This window comes from Monodelphis domestica, chromosome 7 (genome assembly GCF_027887165.1).
Source record: "Monodelphis domestica isolate mMonDom1 chromosome 7, mMonDom1.pri, whole genome shotgun sequence".
NCBI lineage: Eukaryota > Metazoa > Chordata > Mammalia > Didelphimorphia > Didelphidae > Monodelphis > Monodelphis domestica.
This window is the reverse complement of record NC_077233.1, coordinates 195,228,641-195,247,050: the sequence shown is the minus strand read 5'-3', so window position 1 is coordinate 195,247,050 and position 18,410 is coordinate 195,228,641. Positions and strand designations below refer to the sequence as shown.

General features: G+C 36.4%; 1 protein-coding gene across 1 annotated transcript in view; it reads right to left on the bottom strand.

Annotated features, from left to right (window-relative positions):
• PGM5 (phosphoglucomutase 5) overlaps positions 1–18,410 on the bottom strand; it is a 242,042-nt gene that overhangs the window by 92,180 nt on the left and 131,452 nt on the right. The window contains exon 7 of the mRNA XM_001365519.4: positions 14,188–14,303. Within this exon, the coding sequence (XP_001365556.2) occupies positions 14,188–14,303 (116 nt within the window). The remainder of the gene's footprint in view (positions 1–14,187; positions 14,304–18,410) is intronic.

The window sequence follows — 18,410 nt, the reverse complement described above, 5'->3', positions numbered from 1 at the left end:
GGTAAGAGAAGTGAATGAAATCTTAGAAAAATTAGAGTTAGTAGATGTGTGGAGAAAAATAAATAGGGACAAAAAGCAATTCACCTTCTTTTCAGCAGCACATGGTACATTCACAAAGACTGACCATTTATTAGGGCATAAAAACATTGCAAACAAGTGCAAAAGAGCAGAAATAATAAATGCAACCTTCTCAGACCATAATGCAATGAAAATAATAATTAGTAAGGGCACATAGAGAGGCAAATCAAAAATTAATTGGAAATTAAACCATACAATTCTCCAAAATTGGTTAGTTAAAGAACAAATCATAGAAACAATTAATAATTTAATTGAAGAATATGACAATTATGAGATATTCTTTCAAAACCTATGGAATACATATGGGATACAGCCAAAGCAGTACTCAGGGGGAAATTTATATCCTGGAGTTTATATATTAACAAATTAAGAAGGGCAGAGGTCAATGAATTGGGCATGCAAATTTAAAAACTAGAAAGTGAACAAATTAAAAATCCTCAGATGAAGACTAAATTAGAGATCCTAAAAATCAAAGGAGAAATTAATAAAATTGAAAGTCAAAGAACTATTGATTTAATAAAAAAGACTAGAAGCTAGTACTTTGAAAAAAACAAATAAAATAGACAAAGTATTGGTCAATCTAATTAAAAAAGGAAAGAAGAAAACCAAATTGACAGTATCCAGGATGAAAAGGGAGACCTCACCTCTAATTAAGGCAATCATTAAAATTATTATGACCAATCATATGGCAATAAATATAGCAATCTAGGTGATATGTATGAATATTTACAAAAATATAAACTGCCTAGACTACCAGAGGAAGAAATAGAATACCTAACAACCCAATCAGAAATAGAAATTGAACAAGCCATCAAAGAACTCCCTAAGAAAAAATCCCCAGGACCAGATGGATTCACAAATGAATTCTATCAAACATTCAAAGAACAGCTAATCCCAATATTATACAAACTATTTCACATAATAAACAAAGAAGGAGTTCTACCAAATTCCTTTTATGACACAAATATGGTACTGATTCCAAAGCCAGACAGGTCAAAAACAGAGAAAGAAAACTACAGACAGATCAATCTCCTTAATGAACATAGATACAAAAATCTTAAATAGAATACTAGCAAAAAGACTCCAGCAAGTGATTATGAGGGTTATTCATTATGACCAGGTAGGATTTATACTAAGAATGCAAGGATGGTTCAATATTAGGAAAACCATCCACATAATTGACTATATCAACAAGCAAACTGACAAAAATCACATGATTATCTGAATAGATGCAGAAAAAGCCTTTGACAAAATACAATACTCATTCCTATTGAAAACACTAGAAAGCATAGGAATAGAAGGGCCTTTCCTAAAAATAATAAAAATAATAAATAAATATATATTTATTTAAAAAAATAAATAAATAAATAATAAAACCTAAAATTAATAAAACCATCAGCAAACATCATCTGCAATGGGGAAAAACTCAAAGCCTTCCCAATGAGAGTGTGGAGTTTCACTCCAATCAGGAGTGAAACAAGGATGCCCATTATTACCTCTATTATTTAACACTGTACTAGAAACACTAGCAGTAGCAATTAGAGAAGAAAACAAAATTAAAGGTATTAAAATAGGCAATGGGGAGACCAAGCCATCACTCTTTGTTGATGGTCTACTTAAAGAATCCTAGAGAATCAACTAAAAAGCTAGTGGAAATAATCAACAACTTTAGCAAAGTTGCAGGATACAAAATAAACCCACATAAGTCATCAGCATTTCTATATATTTCCAACACATCTCAGCAGCAAGAATTAGAAAGAGAAATTCCATTTAAAATCACCCTAGACAATATAAAAAACTTAGGGATCTATCTGCTGAGACAAACACAGGAACTATATGAACAAAACTACAAAACACTCTTCATACAATTAAAACTAGATCTAAACAATTGGAAAAACATTGATTGCTCATGGGTAGGATAAGCTAACATAATAAAAATGACCATCCTACCCAAATTAATTTACTTATTTAGCACCATGCCCATTGAACTACCAAAAAACTTTTTTACTGAAATAGAAAAAAACCACAACAAAGTTCATTTGGAAGAACAAAAGATCAAGGTATCCAGGGAAATAATGAAAAAAAAATGTGAAGGAAGGTGGCCTTGTAGTCCCTGATCTCAAACTATACTATAAAGCAAAGGTCATCAAAACAATATGGTACTGGCTAAGAGACAGAAAGGAGGATCAGTGGAATAGACTTGGGGTAAGTAACCTCAACAAGACAGTCTTTTATAACTCCAAAGATCCCAAGTTTTGGGACCAAAATCCACAATTTGATAAAAACTGCTGGGAAAATTGGAAGGCAGTATGGAAGGGATTTGGTTTGGATTAACATTATACCCTATACCAAGATGAACTCAGAATGGGTGAATGACTTGAACATAAAGAAAAGAAACAATAAGTAAATTAGGTGAACACAGAATAGTATACTTGTCAGATCTTTGGGAAAGGAAAGGTTTTAAAACCAAGTAAGAGTTAGAAAAAAATTACAAAATGAAAAATAAATAATACATCAAATTAAAAAGGTTTTGTACAAACAAAACCAATACAACCAAAATTAGAAGGGAAACAACAAATTCAGAAAAAAAAATTTCATAACAAAAATCTCTGACAAAGGTCTAATTATTCAAATTTACAAAGAGCTAAATCAATTGTACAAAAAATCAAGCCATTTTCCAATTGATAAATGGACAAAGGACATGAATAGGCAATTTTCAGTTAAAGAAATTGAAACTATTAATAAGGACGTGAAAAATAAGTGTTCTAAATCTCTTATAATCAGAGAGATGCAAATCAAAACAACTCTGAGGTATCACCTCACACCTAGCAGATTGGCTAACATGACAGCAACAGAAAGTAATGAATGCTGGAGGGGATGTGACAAGTTGGAATATTAATGCACTGCTGGTGGAGTTGTGAAATGACCCAACCATTCTGGAGGGCAATCTGGAACTATGCCCAAAGGGCACTAAAATACTGCCTGCCCTTTGATCCAACCATAGCACTGCTGGGTTTATACCCCAAAGAGATAATGAAGAAAAAGACATGTACAAAAATATTTGTAGCTGTGCACTTTGTGATGGCAAAAAATTGGAAAATGAGGGAATGCCCTTCAATTGAGGAATGACTGAACAAATTGTGGTATGTGTTAGTGATGGAATACTATTTTGCTCAAACGAATAATAAACTGGAGGAATTCCATGTGAACTGGAATGACCGCCAGGAATTGATGCAGAGCGAGAGGAGCAGAACCAGGAGAACATTGTACACAGAGACTAATACACTGTGGTACAATCGAATGTAATGGACTTCTCCATAATTATTCTCCATATGGCAATGCAATGATCCATAACAACTCAGAGAGATTTATGAGAAAGAACACTATACACATTCAGAGGAAGAGCTGTAAGAGTAGAAACACCAAAGAAAAACAACTGCTTGATCACATGGGTCGAGGGGGATATGATTGGGTATGTAGACTAAATGAACATCCTAGTGCAAACATCAACAATGTGGAAATAGGTTTTGATCAAGGACACATGGAAAACCCAGTGGAAATTTCACATCAGCTACAGGAAGGCGTGAGGGAAGGGGAGGGAAAGAATATGATTCTTATAACCAAGGAAAAATGTTCTAAATTGACTAATTAAATAAAATTTTCAAATAGATGTTTAAAAAAATAGATCAATCATTCAAAAGGAAAATGAACTACCTATCCAGCTTCTGTTAGTGCTGATGAATATATAGTTAACGAAATGTCTAGGCAATGTGAACACTCGGTATTACTCATCATACCATCATGTTACTCTAACCTCATCTAACAAACTCTTTGCACTGCTACAAAAATGGAAGTCATTTGGAAGGCATTGGTACAGCTCCATGATTAGTTGCCAAAAAAACAAGGCTGGGAAATACTGCCCAACAGGACTACTTCAAGACCTTTTGTCCTTTTATAGCTGAAAAATCACATTTATTTATTGGCCAGAACAGAATGCCCTCTTGTCCTAAGTCATGAGCTTTGCTTTTTAAATAATAATAATAATAACCATCAGCTGGGTTATATTACCTGGAATTATAAACATTAGTGGCTATTAAATTTGTATGATAAGATGTCATAATTTAGCATCAGAGAGATGTGAGGTACTTTTAATTTGTCCAAAGCATCTCCCCAACCATTTGCAGCCAACAGTCTAGTAAATTTTCTCTTGGCTTAGATTTTCCCTTGTAAGAGTTAAAGATTTGCCAAGTTTCACATAGGGTCAAAGGATCAGGTAGGGGGAAAAAAACAACTGTGCTGTTCTAATCCCCATTACAGTATGAAGTTGGTCTGGCCTGATAACTACACAGCAATTACATAGATACTTTCACTGGAAGATCATGGTGTGCTTTTGAAAAAGGGAAAAAATGACCTTACTTTTAATGTCTATATGAGGTAGTTGAACCATATCTGTGCTACACTGACAAGTATTCTGAGCCAAAAAGGCAGAACTTGAAGTTTTAAACAGCTTGCTGGAGTATAGGGAAACTGGTATTTAGAAACATTAAACTGAATTTGTTAAAATACTGGTAAGGATCTTCAAGCAACTAGTATTACATAGTAATATGACATATATAGTAAGGGTGTGAGAGGATTTGAATCCAAGTCCTCTGACTCGAGAATCAAGGTTTTTTTCTGTATCACATTGTCTAACAGTCCCACTATTGTTGTCAGTATTGCAAAGGGCTACACACAAACACACACAAACTCCCATTATACATGGGATTGAAGGTGAGGAATATTAAGGTGAGAAATATTTAGCTAATAGTTTAAACAAGGAAGAGTTCTGCCTTATTTTGCATTTTCTTACGCTCATACCTGCTATCTCTATAGGTATTGATACCCAGTGAAATCCCTGGTAATGTAGGTTTAAGAGCCCACCTGTGACAATCCTATGCATTTATACCTCTGTGCCTGCATCACTGATAATTTTCTGAAACTTGCATACTATACATTTCTAATTTCTTTTCTTACCAAATATTGATTGAATGCTGACTTATTTTAAAAGGTCATTAAGAAAGCTGATTCTTATTATGTTATGTTCTTTAAAAAAAACCTGGCCTGTTTCAGTATCATTTCTAAGACAGAGGAGCAGCAAGGGCTGGACAATCAGGGCTGAGTGACTTACCCAGAGTTACATAGCTAGGAAGTGTCTGAGAGCAGATTTGAACTCAGGTCCTCCCAACTCCGAGCCTGATGCTCTATCCACTGTGCTACCTAGTTGCCCCCACACTCTACTCTTAAAGCTGGCTCTATTCTTGCATCTTTAGATTTTTCTGTCACTTTCTAAGAACTGAGAAATAAAACTTCTTAAGACACAACATTCCTTGCTTCACTAAATCAGAATTCTGTCCTGAAGAATGGTTACTCCTTTTTTTTCTTGGTTTAGGATTCCCATAGCTGGAAGTAGATCTAAAAGAGGTCACTGTTTGTTAACCACTTTTAACAATTTCACTAGTTCCCTTACCATTTGTCAATGCTGAGATTTGCTTTATCTATAAACAATCCTGTTGTTCCTTAGAGACTTTTGTCTTCTTCTAGCTAAAAAAGTACTCTTACGCATGTCTTGACTATTTAAAAAATATACAATTCCCAATTACCTCCAAGGAATTTTCTCCAAATAGACATGATGATTTGTAATTCGAAACTCAGAAGATTATCGAAACCCCTCACACATAGCTAATGGATCAAGTCATTACTGCTAAAATTCAGATTCAGAAATACTATGTTTATCTGATTAAGAAAATATAGTTTCTTATCTTCACCTACACTCAAGGTGCCATGAAATAGTATCTTAGGGTAAGAATAATGGACATAAACAACCCTCCTGTTTGAGAGAGAATGCTTGGAGGTGACTGGCATGAACTAGGACTCTTCTTTTTTGTTCAAATTTGGTGCTAAAGGAGAATGGACTCTGGGCTCGAACTGAATGCTACTGGCCTTCCTCAGGGAGGTGACTCACTCTGGCATCAGCCACAGGAACATGACTTCTCAGTCTTTTTGCCTAAATAACTTATGAAGATTTTAACCAACTGTGCTGATCTAGAAAAAAACATTCAAAGAAGGTCACTCAGTAGAAGTTTCTGGGAGGTTTTTCTAGCTAGTAATAAGACAGGAGGCAGGAATTAATAGCATATGACTTAAACCGTGCTTTCTATGAAGCCAATCAGGATCAACTATTTTTGCTAAATTATCTCAGCAGTTTTACAAACATGGGATTCCATATGGGGCAGTGAAAAGAGAACTGAGTCAGAAGTCACAAGACCTGAGCTCTAGCCCAAGCTTATCCACAAACTAGTTAGAGGTGTTTGACTCCTTTGTATGGTCTCTTTGGACTCAGTTTTCCCAAAAATGGGCAACTAGGTGGCTCACTGCATAGAGCTCTGGGTTTGGAATTAGGAAGACAGATCATCATGAGTTCAAACCCATCCTCAGACACTTACTAACTGTGTGATCCTGGGAAAGGCATGAATTTGCCTCAGTTCCTTATCTATAAAATGAGCTGGAGAAGGAAATGGAAATTTCTTCCCAGTATCTTTGCCAAGAAAACTCCAAATAGGATCACAAAGAGACTGAAAATGACTGACATCCCCAAAACTGACAGGGTTAGATTAGCTCTCAGAGCTCTTCAAGCTTTGTCATTTTATCAAAGAACAATAAAGAATTATAAAATTTAGTAGCTCATCAATGAATAAGAGGTTTTCAAGGTCCTTGGCCAAGAATTTCTTCTACACCTACCAATATGGTCATCTAGCCATTGCTCTAAGACCTTTAATGAATGGGAAATCTCTACCTCTTTAGGTAACCCATTCCACCCAATGGTGACTCCAACTTGGAAATGTTTTCCCTATATTGAGTGGAAATCTTATTCAATAAAACTTTCACCCATTGCTATGCCCTCAGGGGTTCAAAGTACCAAATCTAATGTGACACCCGCTCACATTCTTGAGAATAATTATTATATTCCACTTGAAGGTTTCCAGATTAAACATACCCAGTTCCTCTTAACTAAATCTCACATTGGTTTTTCCTCTCACCTTCTTGATACACCTCAGGATGCTCTCCAGACTGTCAGTGTGCTTTTTTTTTTTTGGTAAAAACTCTCACCTTCTGTCTTAGAATTGATACTAAGTAAGGGTTCCAATTCAAAGAGTGGTAAGAACTAGGCAATGGAGGTTAAGTGACTTGCCCAGGATCACACAGCTAGAAAGGGTCTGAGGTTATATTTGAACCCAGGACTTCCCATCTCTAGGCCTGGCTCTCTATCCACTGAGCCACACAGCTGCCTCCAGGGTTCTTCTTAAAAAATGGTACCCTAAAATGAGTGAACAAACATTTATGAAGCACTCATTAGATGCCAGGCACTGCTCAAAGCACAGAAAAAACAAATTAAAAAGTGAGATACTCCTTGTCCTCTAAGAGCTTTCATTCTAACATATTTTACTTCAGATCCATGTGCAAACTAGTTACTTTGTAATTTTTGTCTTATATTAATCTACTGCAAGAGTCTATTTGCCATTGCCAGAGGAGCACATTTGGAGAAAAACTCTAGGCTAAAGTATACTCCTTGCATCCCTAATACCATTTGGGCTTAACAGAATTACCTGTCTTTCCAGCTTTAAAATAGAAATATATGTGCATAAACACATAGATACCTATTTGTATATGTGTGTCTGTGTGTCTGGCTATATATATATATATGTATATATATAAATATATATATCAGCTATGTGGCACAGTGGATAGAGTACTCTACATAGAATTGAGAAGACTCATCTTTCTGAGTTCAAATCTGTTCTCTGGTACTTACTAGCTCTGTGATCCTGAGCAAGTCACTTAACCCTATTTGCCTCAGTTCCCTCATATGTAAAATGAATAAAGAACTATGCCATAAGAAATGATGAATAAGGGGCAGCTGGGTGGCTCAGTGGATTGAGAGTCAGGCCTAGAGATGGGAGGTCCTGGGTTCAAATGTGGCCTTAGACACTTCCCAGCCATGTGACCCTGAGCAAGTCACTTAACCCTATTTGCCTCAGTTCCCTCATATGTAAAATGAATAAAGAACTGTGCCATAAGAAATGATGAATAAGGGGCAGCTGGGTGGCTCAGTGGATTGAGAGTCAGGCCTAGAGATGGGAGGTCCTGGGTTCAAACCTGGCCTCAGACACTTATTAGCTGTGTGACCCTGGGCAAGTCACTTAACCTCCATTGCCTAGCCCTTACCACTCTTCTGCCTTAGAACCAATACCCAGTATTGATTCTAAGATGGAAGGTAAGGGTTTTTAAAAGAATTATGAATAGATTAATTTTGGAAAAACATGGAAAGTCCTACATGAAGTTATGAAGAGGAAACGGGTAGAACCAAGAGAACCTTCTATACAGCAACAGAAATACTGTTCGAAGAATGACTTGTGTATGTCCACCTCTAGAGACAGAACTGATAACTAGAAATAAGACATAGTTTTATATCTAATATATCATTTTTTATAAAAGGATGCCTTCTCTAATGAGAGGAGAGGAAGGAAACAGACTTAAATATATATCTTAATGTAACAAATACATAAATAAAATTTAAAACTTAAAAGAAAAAAGAGAGAGAAGGCAATGGCAAATCACTTTAATATCTTTGCCAAGAAAACCCCAAATGGGGTCACAAATAGTTGGACATAAATGAAAAAACAACCAAGCAACAGCAATAATAATAATGTACATATATGTATCCACATATACATATTATGTGTGTGTGTATATATATATATATATGTACATTTGTATATATATTTGTATATATATATTTGTATATATATATTTGTATATATATATTTGTATATATATATTTGTATATATATGTACATATGTACATATGTATATATATATATATGTACATTTACATAATGATAAGAAAGAGAGCCAGATTCAGAATCAGGATGAGCTGAATTCGAACCGCATTTCTAGGGCAACAAGGTGGTGCAGTGGGTAAAATACCCAGCCTGGAGTCAGAAAGACATTTTCCTGAGTTCAAAGCCAGTCTCATATACTTAACTTGCTGTGACCCTGGGCAAGGGACCTAACCCTGTTTGCCTCAGTTTCCTCATTTTTAAAATGAGCTGGAGAAGGAAATGGCAAATCACTCCAGGATCTTTGCCAAGAAAACCCTGAAGAAGTCACAAAGTCAGACACAACTGAAAAATGCCTGAACAACGGACAAGCCCATTTCTCGCAGGGTTGTGCCAAGGACACCAGTTTTCTAGGGACCTCAGCAGCCCCAAGGCCAAAAGAGGAATTTCATGTTTTTGTTTTTTATGTTTTCATCTTTTGCTCTCCTAGAATAAATAATTCCCCTTGATATCAGTAGGGACTATATTCCCTGTTGGGGCATCCTAGCAAGTACTGGTTCCCTTAGAAGGCAGCATGATATAGATATAGTGGATCGTGTATTGGCATTGAGGTCATGAAGTCCTGGTTCAAACCATTCCTTAGACACTAACTAGCTATGTGACTTTGAACAAGTCATTTAGTCTTCTAAGCCCTGATTCTTTTAACTGTAAAATGAGAGGTACTAAATTGACTCCTAACGTGCATTCTGGTTCTCAGTCTATGATCCTATGTGATTTTAAGATTAAAACAGTTTTGGAAGGTCACTTCTGAATCAGGAGGGGAAGGCTTCCTCATAGCAAGTCTCCATGAAACCACTCAAATAAGAAACACTAACCATAGCCTAGTGAGCTTTAATTCAGTCTTCTTTAGACCATGGGGCTGAGATTCTTCCACAAGCTATTAGGTCCTGGCCTGCATAGTTACCTTTGGGAACTGAACAGTAAAACCTCATTCCTTAGGCTCTATCACCCACTTTTGTTGTTTTTGTTCAGTCATTTCAAACACATCTGACACTCTATGACCCCTTTTTGGGTTTTCTTGGCAAACCACTGGAGGGGTTTGCTATTCCCTTCTCTAGGTAATATTACAGATGAGGAAACTGAGGCAAGCAGGGAGAGGCAATTTGCCCTGGTTTACACAGCTATTAAGTGACTGAGACCATATCTGAATATAGAAAAATTAATCTTCCTGACTCCAAGCCCAACAGACTATCCACTATGCCAATGATGGTGAACCTTTGGCATGGGTGCCAAAGATGGCACATAGTGCTCTCTGTAGGCACTTGGTCACCCTCCTGACCCCCCAGAGTTTGTTACTAGAAAGACAGAGGGAATTGGGTAGAGCTACTCCCCTCCCCTTCTCCACCCCAACTGAGGACATTTTTTCACATCCCCCACCCCTCTGCTTAGCAGCCTAATGGGAGCCCATAGTGGAGGAAGGTGGGTGGCTCACAGGCAGCAGAGTTAGAGGGGACCAGAGTGTTCAGGCCACTCCCCTACCCCTCTCTACACTCACTGAGGACAAACATCATTTACCCCACCCATCAGCCCAATGGGAGAGCTTCTTCTGTCCCCTGTACAGGGTAAGGGGGGGACAGGGTATGCCCAGCACTTGATGGGAGGAGGGGCATGGCATTCAGTCTGAGTAGCAGCTGGGACTCCACCTCTAAAAGGTTCACCATCATTGCACTATGCCATCAAGCTGCCCTCTTTGTTGTCATTCAATCATCTTCCCTTCTTCCATCAGACCACAAGCTAATCATGAAATGACTGAAACCCCAAGGGCTGCACCAGCCAATCTAATACTGGTTTTATGTAGCATTTCAAATCCTTATGTGAGATCCCATCTTTTCCCAGCACAGAGGACGATAGTTTTTAAAGGATTCTAAAAGGAGTTTCAGTTTTCAGACTGTTCAAGGAGGGTCCTGGGGACATTAGTCACAGAACTGCTGAGATCTGGCACACAATTCATATTGAATTGCACATGTGCACACACAGCCCATCTCCTTCAGAGAAATGGCTCTCCCAGTGCTGGTAATGCTGTCAACACAACCTCCATAGCCTATTTCTGTACTCCAGAAAGTATTCTTATGGCCAATGTTAGCAACATGCTTTTTCTTCCTTCCCATAAATCCTTAATAGAGTCTCCTGAAATTCAGTAAAGCTTACTAAACTAGTCACAAATGAAAAGAAAGCAGAAGCATACTCCATAACTGAGAAAATAGATCATTTGAAGGACTTTGTGTTACGATGGTCAGTTTTTGGAATGAAGTTTATATTATCCTCCTGTTCAAAGTATCATCATAATTTCTAATAAGAAATAACATTGGAAATCACTGTGATAGAATTACTTGCAACCATTCACCCAACTACTATCCCTGCTACTGATAACCCAGTTCAAACTTTTCCTTTTGGGTGGCAGATTTACTTGTACCCTTCTCCCTCTGCTAACTCAAACTAATGGTATCCTTTGTCTTAGACTACTCTTTTTCTGTCCTTCTTCCCTAATTCCAAGTCTTCAGGTGTCTCATATTAGTCTTGAAGCCTTCCCTTTGGTAAGTGCAATACAATTGCAATAGTCTACTGTTTTTAGCATTACTGGATTTTGTGACTCTTTTAAGAATGCCCCTGTGTCCACTGATTGGGGAATGGCTGAACAAATTGTGGTATCTGATGGTGATAGAAATCTATTGTGCTGAAAGGAATGATGAACTGGAGGAATTCCATGTGAACTGAAAAGACCTCCAGAAATTGATGTAGGGTGAAAGGAGCAAAACTAGGAGAATATTGTACACAGAGACTGATACACTGTAGTACAATCGAATGTAATGGGCTTCTTTACTAGCAGCATTTTGAGGGACTTATGAGAAAGATGCTATCCACATCCAGAGAAAGAACCATGGGAGTAGAAACACAGAAGAAAAACATATCATTGATCACATGGTTCGATGGGTATATGATTGGGAATGATAACTTTAAAGGATCATTCTACTGCAAATATGAATGATATGGAAATAGGTTTTGAACAATGATACATGTAAAACCCAGTGGAATTGCTCGTCAGCTCAGGAAGCAGGGAGGGAAGAGAAGAGGGAAAGAACATGAATCATGTAACCATGGAAAAATATTCTTAATTAATTATTTAAAAAAAAAAAAGAATGCCCTAACTCCCAGGATGGATGGAATGGACTGGGATATCTATGAAATAAATGACAAGAGCAGCAGGTGATGCTGATTTTTCTTACTATTACAAACTTCCAGTCACCAGAGTACATATAGCAAAGCTCATGATGGTGTAGGAAGCAGCTTCATTTCTCAGCCCTAATAATGACTTGCATGTGACCCTAACATCATATACTTAATTTCTATGTTTTAGTGTCTGAGATAATACAAACTACTTATTCCATTTCTCATATAACCTCTGTAAGATTCTATAGTAAGAATTATATGAAAAGGATAGCAAAAGCTGCGTAATATCATGTTATCATAGACTTAGAGTTGGAAGGGACCCTGGAAATCAAGAGTCCAACCTCCTCATTTTACAGATGGAGAAGCTACAGCCAAAGAGTTTAAGTGACTTGCCCAGGGTCATACCATTAGTCAGTCACAAATGGTGTGGATGAAATGATTTAGAAGCCTGCGAAGTAATGTAAGCCTTAAAATTTCTTAGACTTATAAATGTTGGAAATTTCACCATTGGGAAACTTCATACTTGAAAAATTTCCTATTGATAGTGGGTCTTGGCTATTGGAATGTGAACCCCATTGGCATGGGAGGTTCCTCCCCCTCCCTTCTTAAGATTACTTTAGGACAGAAACCTTTTGCTGAACAATGGAAAGGACTTTGACCTATGCTTAAGCATAGAACAGGAATTTCTTTGAGTCATGATTGATTTTAGAATTGATACAATGGAGATACTTGGAATGACAGAACCAAGTCTTGGAAATTGCAATCTCCACCCTACTCAGTCCTAACAGGATTTAGGAAGGGCTGCAGCATAGATCAAAATTTAATTATTCCAATCTCTACCCTACTCAGGGTAACAGGATTTAGGAAGGGCTGTAGCAAAAGATCAAGATTTAATTATTTGAGATTATGACCTCCAACAGACATGTGCAAAGCCACAGACCTCTGGGCGGTCCTGGGTTAAGCTAGAGCCACCATTGGCACAGGGAAAATGATGGACAGTGATTGGTAGATGTGAGAACTGAGGGGAGGGAACTTGGATGGTTTCCTTAAAGATAGAGGGGTCTAAGGACTGGGGGGTGGTTGGAGAGTTTTGGCTCTGAGTGGTTGGAGAGGTGCTCTGAGAAGCTTGCTCTAAAGGAAGCTGGAGGTGGAGGCCTGTGAGACTGTTTCTCCATTTTGGTCACGTGAGTAATAGGGACTGATCTCTTTTCTTTGCCCCAGCTATCTAAGGGCTTGGGCCTTTTGGCCCAGCCTAAACAGAAGGGGTATTTAAGCCCTATTCCCTTCTCTCCCCTTTCTCTCTCCCTCTCTCTCTATATCTCTAATTCCTTTCTTCCTCCTGTTTGTAATTAAACTCTATAAAAGGTTGACCGCTGACTTGAGTTTTCATTTAGGAATTACATAGCTGAATTCCTTGGTGACCTTAAATTAATATATATCAGTCTTTTAAAGTGATTTCCTTGTCACAGTAAATTGATCAAAAAGATACCCTAAGCTCTTTGATAGCCCTAAGAATCTTAGACTAAGATGTTGGGATTCCATAAAATACAAAGAAACATTATTATACCAACCACACCTATTGTTTTAATCTCCAAATATTCACAGATGTAGATTCCTAGAGTTGGGATGAATTGGTAAAGCACTGGATTTGGAATCAGGAAAACAATGATTCAGACCCTATCTTTGCCATTAGTAGATGTCTTCTCTGGGTTCTGTTGCTAATTCTCCATACTCTCTCTACCATGCCTAGAAGTTGGGTGCAGTGGAATGGTTTGGAAATGTGCAGGAAAGAAGTGAAGATCGCCTATATGTGTGAGTGTGTGTGTGTGTGCCCATGTTAGTTACACTTGAGGAAACAGATACTCAAAGAGGTTAAATGACTTTTCCAGACATATGCATGTTGTGTCAGTGGATAGAATTCAATCTGGATTTTTTTATTCCAGGTTCAGTGTTCTTTCCACTATCACATGCTGTCTTTCATAATATCAAATATAACATAGCTTACCTGTACCAAAACTCTCTTCCCCACACAGAGAACACCTTCCTGAGTCCATCAAATTTGAGAAAAATCTCCAACCTGCTGGGGTCTCATATACAGGGACTTTCAGTGACTTGGCCACCCTAAAAAACAGAAAAATAATAACAGTTCAGATATTCTTTTTCTTTTCTCTGTGTAAATAAAGGTATCCAGAAATTACTGCACCAGTGCCTATTGTTTATGGGCATCATTTGACAATATCCATGTGGTAAATGGAAAAAGTATTGTATTTAGAAGCCAAAGAAAACTGAGATCAGACCCTGCCTCTAACATTAAATAACTCTGTGGTAATTGACATAATTTCTCTGCAAAACAATTCTGTCATCCATAAAATGGGAACAATAATATCTGTAGAATATAACTCACAGAAATGACATGAAAATCAGCTGTGATAATATATGCAAATTACTTTAAGTCTTAAAATACTATGGAATGTTACATTCAATTTAATATTATTGTCATTATTATAAATTTCAAGATCCTATACCATGGCATAAGTGGTAAAAGTGATTAATTCAACCAAATAAAACATAAGTCTTGGCTTCTTCTTTATATACATTGTTGATAATGGGGTTTCCAAGGTAAATTGCAGTAATCTTATAGGGAATAATGATATACTGATATAATAGAAAGAATGCTGAACTTATCATGAGAGGATCCCAGTTGAAATCCTGTTACTTATATTCCCCACCTGAGTGACACTGGGCAAGTCCCTTAACTTCTCTGGGCTTCAGTTTCTTTATCTATAGAACGAGAAGTTTGGACTAGTCCAGTTTTAAAGTTATGATCCTCCATCCTGCCTTTCTGATGTGTGCCTCTATTTTGGATTTTTCCCGAATTTATTTACCTTTTACTTATTCCTGAGTTTCTCCCCTCTTGTGATAATAGTGACTTTATGATTCTAGATAATTAGAGGGCTGGTAAAATAAGAGAAGGAAATGTTCTGCCCTCTGCTCACTCAGCCTAGGGAGGTCCTGGATGCTGATGGTGCCATAAAAAAAGAGATAGTGGTGAGAAATTGCTAGATCATGCAGCTGGCTTAGCAGTCACTGTCTCCTGGAACACCAAGACAGTTCCCAGTGTAGAAGGTGAAGTCCAAACCAATTATCTAAACCTTAGATCTTATCTAAGTTAACAGTGTTGTTGGAATATAATTCAGCAAAATGGTTTCTGATAGTTTCCTTTATTTTATCTTGAATTGTTTTTAATTCTCTTTTTTATTTTTAATATAATCTTATTTTCTTCTCTTTGAAAATCAAACTTGTTTATTACTTTATTTGTCAGCTTAATGTGAGTGGTGTTAGTGTTTTGTTTTTGCTTTCAATTTTGTTCATCTTTTTATTTTCAGAATTTCTACTTTGATATTTAGTTGGTTATTTTTAATGTCCTAGTTTAGGATTGTTAAAAATTGAATTTCTAATACATTGATTTATTTTTTCTCTCTTTTGTTGATAAGATTTAGAGATATAAAGATATAAAAGTATAAAATTTTTCCTAAGGGCCTCTTTACCTGTGTCACATAAGTCTGAATATGCTGTCTCATTGTTGTACATTATTTGATGAAATTTTCTATTGTTTCTTTTATTTGTTCTTTGATTCATCAGTTCTTTAGAATTCTGCCATTTAGCATCCAATTAACTTTTAGTCCTTCATTTAAAGACCCTTTATTAAATGATATTTTTATCCAAATAAATCTTAAACATCTATCATCATCTCATCCCAGTAAAGAGTAGAATCAGGTTTCCCATAAATGTGCCAACAGTGATTCAGCAAGGGTAAGACATAGAAAAGAAAAGAAGACTTCAGATTTTTAAGAAAGTGAAATAATTCTAGGTCTCTCAAAAAGTGTAAGAAAGCATGGAAATTCCACATCTTTAGTATCACATCAAAGATTCAGACCACCAATCTGAAACCATAAAATTAAGGGTTGGTAATTGTTTTTATGATTCAGCATGAATCAGGATTTCCTAATCTAACCAAGCTCGCAGCTGTTTCAAAATAAATCCTGTGTACTTTCTGCCAAAAAGAGAATCCTAAGTTATCTTCAAAGAATCATTTCATTACAGCTTCTCATTAGATTGTGACTACATTTACTTCCAGTGATTCCAGGCCCCCATGTTAGATGGGCACAAGTCAGAGCTCTTTATTTTAGCTAAATCAATTATATTCATAAAAATATTTTTATAGAATTGAAAGAACATATTTCTTTTGGAAAAAAAGCTATAACTATGATATATTGTTGGCAGAACTATGAATCGATCCAAGTATTTTGGAGAGCAATCTAGAATTATGCTCAGATATAAAATTGTGTATGCCTTTTGACCTAGCAATAACACTATTAGGTTTATTTCCTAAGATGATTAGGGAAAAAGGAAAAAAACATATATGTTCTAAAATGTTTATAGCAGCTCTCTTTGTGTTGGCAAAGAACTGGAACTTAAAGGATGTCTGTCAGTTGAGGGAATAACTCAACAAGTTGCAGCATATGATTGTGATGGAATACTGCTATGCTGAAAGAAATGTCACACAGGTTAATTTTGGAAAAAAAACAGAAAGATCTACATGTGAAGAGTGAAATGAAGAGAATATTATTTACAGCAACAGAAATATTGCTTGAAAAATTGCTTGTGTATGTTTAACTCCAGAGAAAGAACTGATAAACAGAAATAAGCAAGACATCGTTTATATATAATATACATACATATATTCTCAAATGATGCCTTCTCGAATGTGTGTGTGGGAGGCATTAACTGAGTATTTTAATGTAACAAACATATAAATAAATTTTAATTCTAAAAAATTTTAGATTAAATATCTCAGAAAAACAGACTAAGATGAATGATATCATATCTCACTTCAGAAAAGGAAGTTCCAATTCTATATCTATATCACTCAAATTTGATTTCTTTCTAGGACCCAATCCATAAAGCTTGTTTTAATTCTTGGATCACAATTTACTCTAAAACTACTCTCCAGAACCCTGCCCATTCATATTTTCCCCAATATTGTTTATTGCCATATCACTTTTTGTAATAAGCTATGACCCTGAAATACTGCTCTTGACATTGTCCTTCAGCACCATATGTACAAAGATGATGGATGGTCTTGGGCAACATTTTGCACAGGGATTGTCAACAAGTAATTCAAAACATTTCTGGACCCTAATACATACTAGTGCCCTTGACACTAAGTTATTTAACCAAATGATGCTCCTACATATTTTCATATCATCTGTCTTCCTTGAAAAGGAAATAAATATTTTTGATCATGATGGGTTGATGGTTTTCCACCTATCTGGACTGCTTTTAACAGTCACAGCAGAAAACTGGCTATGGTAAAAGACACATTGAAGGTCAGAGTTGTGTGTGTGTATATATATATATATATAAAATCTTAGAATCTTAAAAGCAGGCAGGAACATCAGAGGTCATCTCTAAGGACTGCCTAGCCTATACAGAAATCTAGATAGTTGTTTACCCAGTCTCTATTTGAACTCTTCCATTGTTAACATTTCTAACAGTGTTTTTTAAACAGCTCTCTTCCTTATATTGAACCAAAATCTATTTGCCTACACCATTTCCTCACTGGTCCCAATTCTGCCTTCCAGAGTAATGCAGAATAAGTCTACTATTGTCTTTCACTTGATAGACTTTTAAATGTTGGAAGACAACTATTCTTTCCCAGTTTAAGGCCTACTAGTTCTTTAATCATTTCCCAAGGAATAGTTTTCATGATTCTCACCACCCTGGCCACTCATCCCCATATGTCCTCAAGTTTGTCCATGCACCCAAGCCGAACACAATATTCATCTCCTGCACCAAAAAGGAATACTTCGAGATATCTATGTTTCCAGCCTTGGTTATCATCCTTCAACCAGCACAGATCACAACCCCTCTATACCTACCTTTAATAAATTATTATAGACAAAAAAAATAAATCATTACTTGGTGACAAAAGCAGTGCAGATAAGACTCCCTGGAGTTGGTGAAGTAGGCCCTGGGATGCCAGATGCACAGTTTAAAAATACTAAACTCTAAATTCCTATTATAAAAACCTGAAAATTCATTATGATTTTGGGCAGCCATATCACAGTCTTGGCTTATATGGAGCTTAACTACAAGTCTTTTTATGTAAAATATTGTTACTCTCTTTCATCTTATACTAATAAAATTGATTTTTTTAAAAACTGA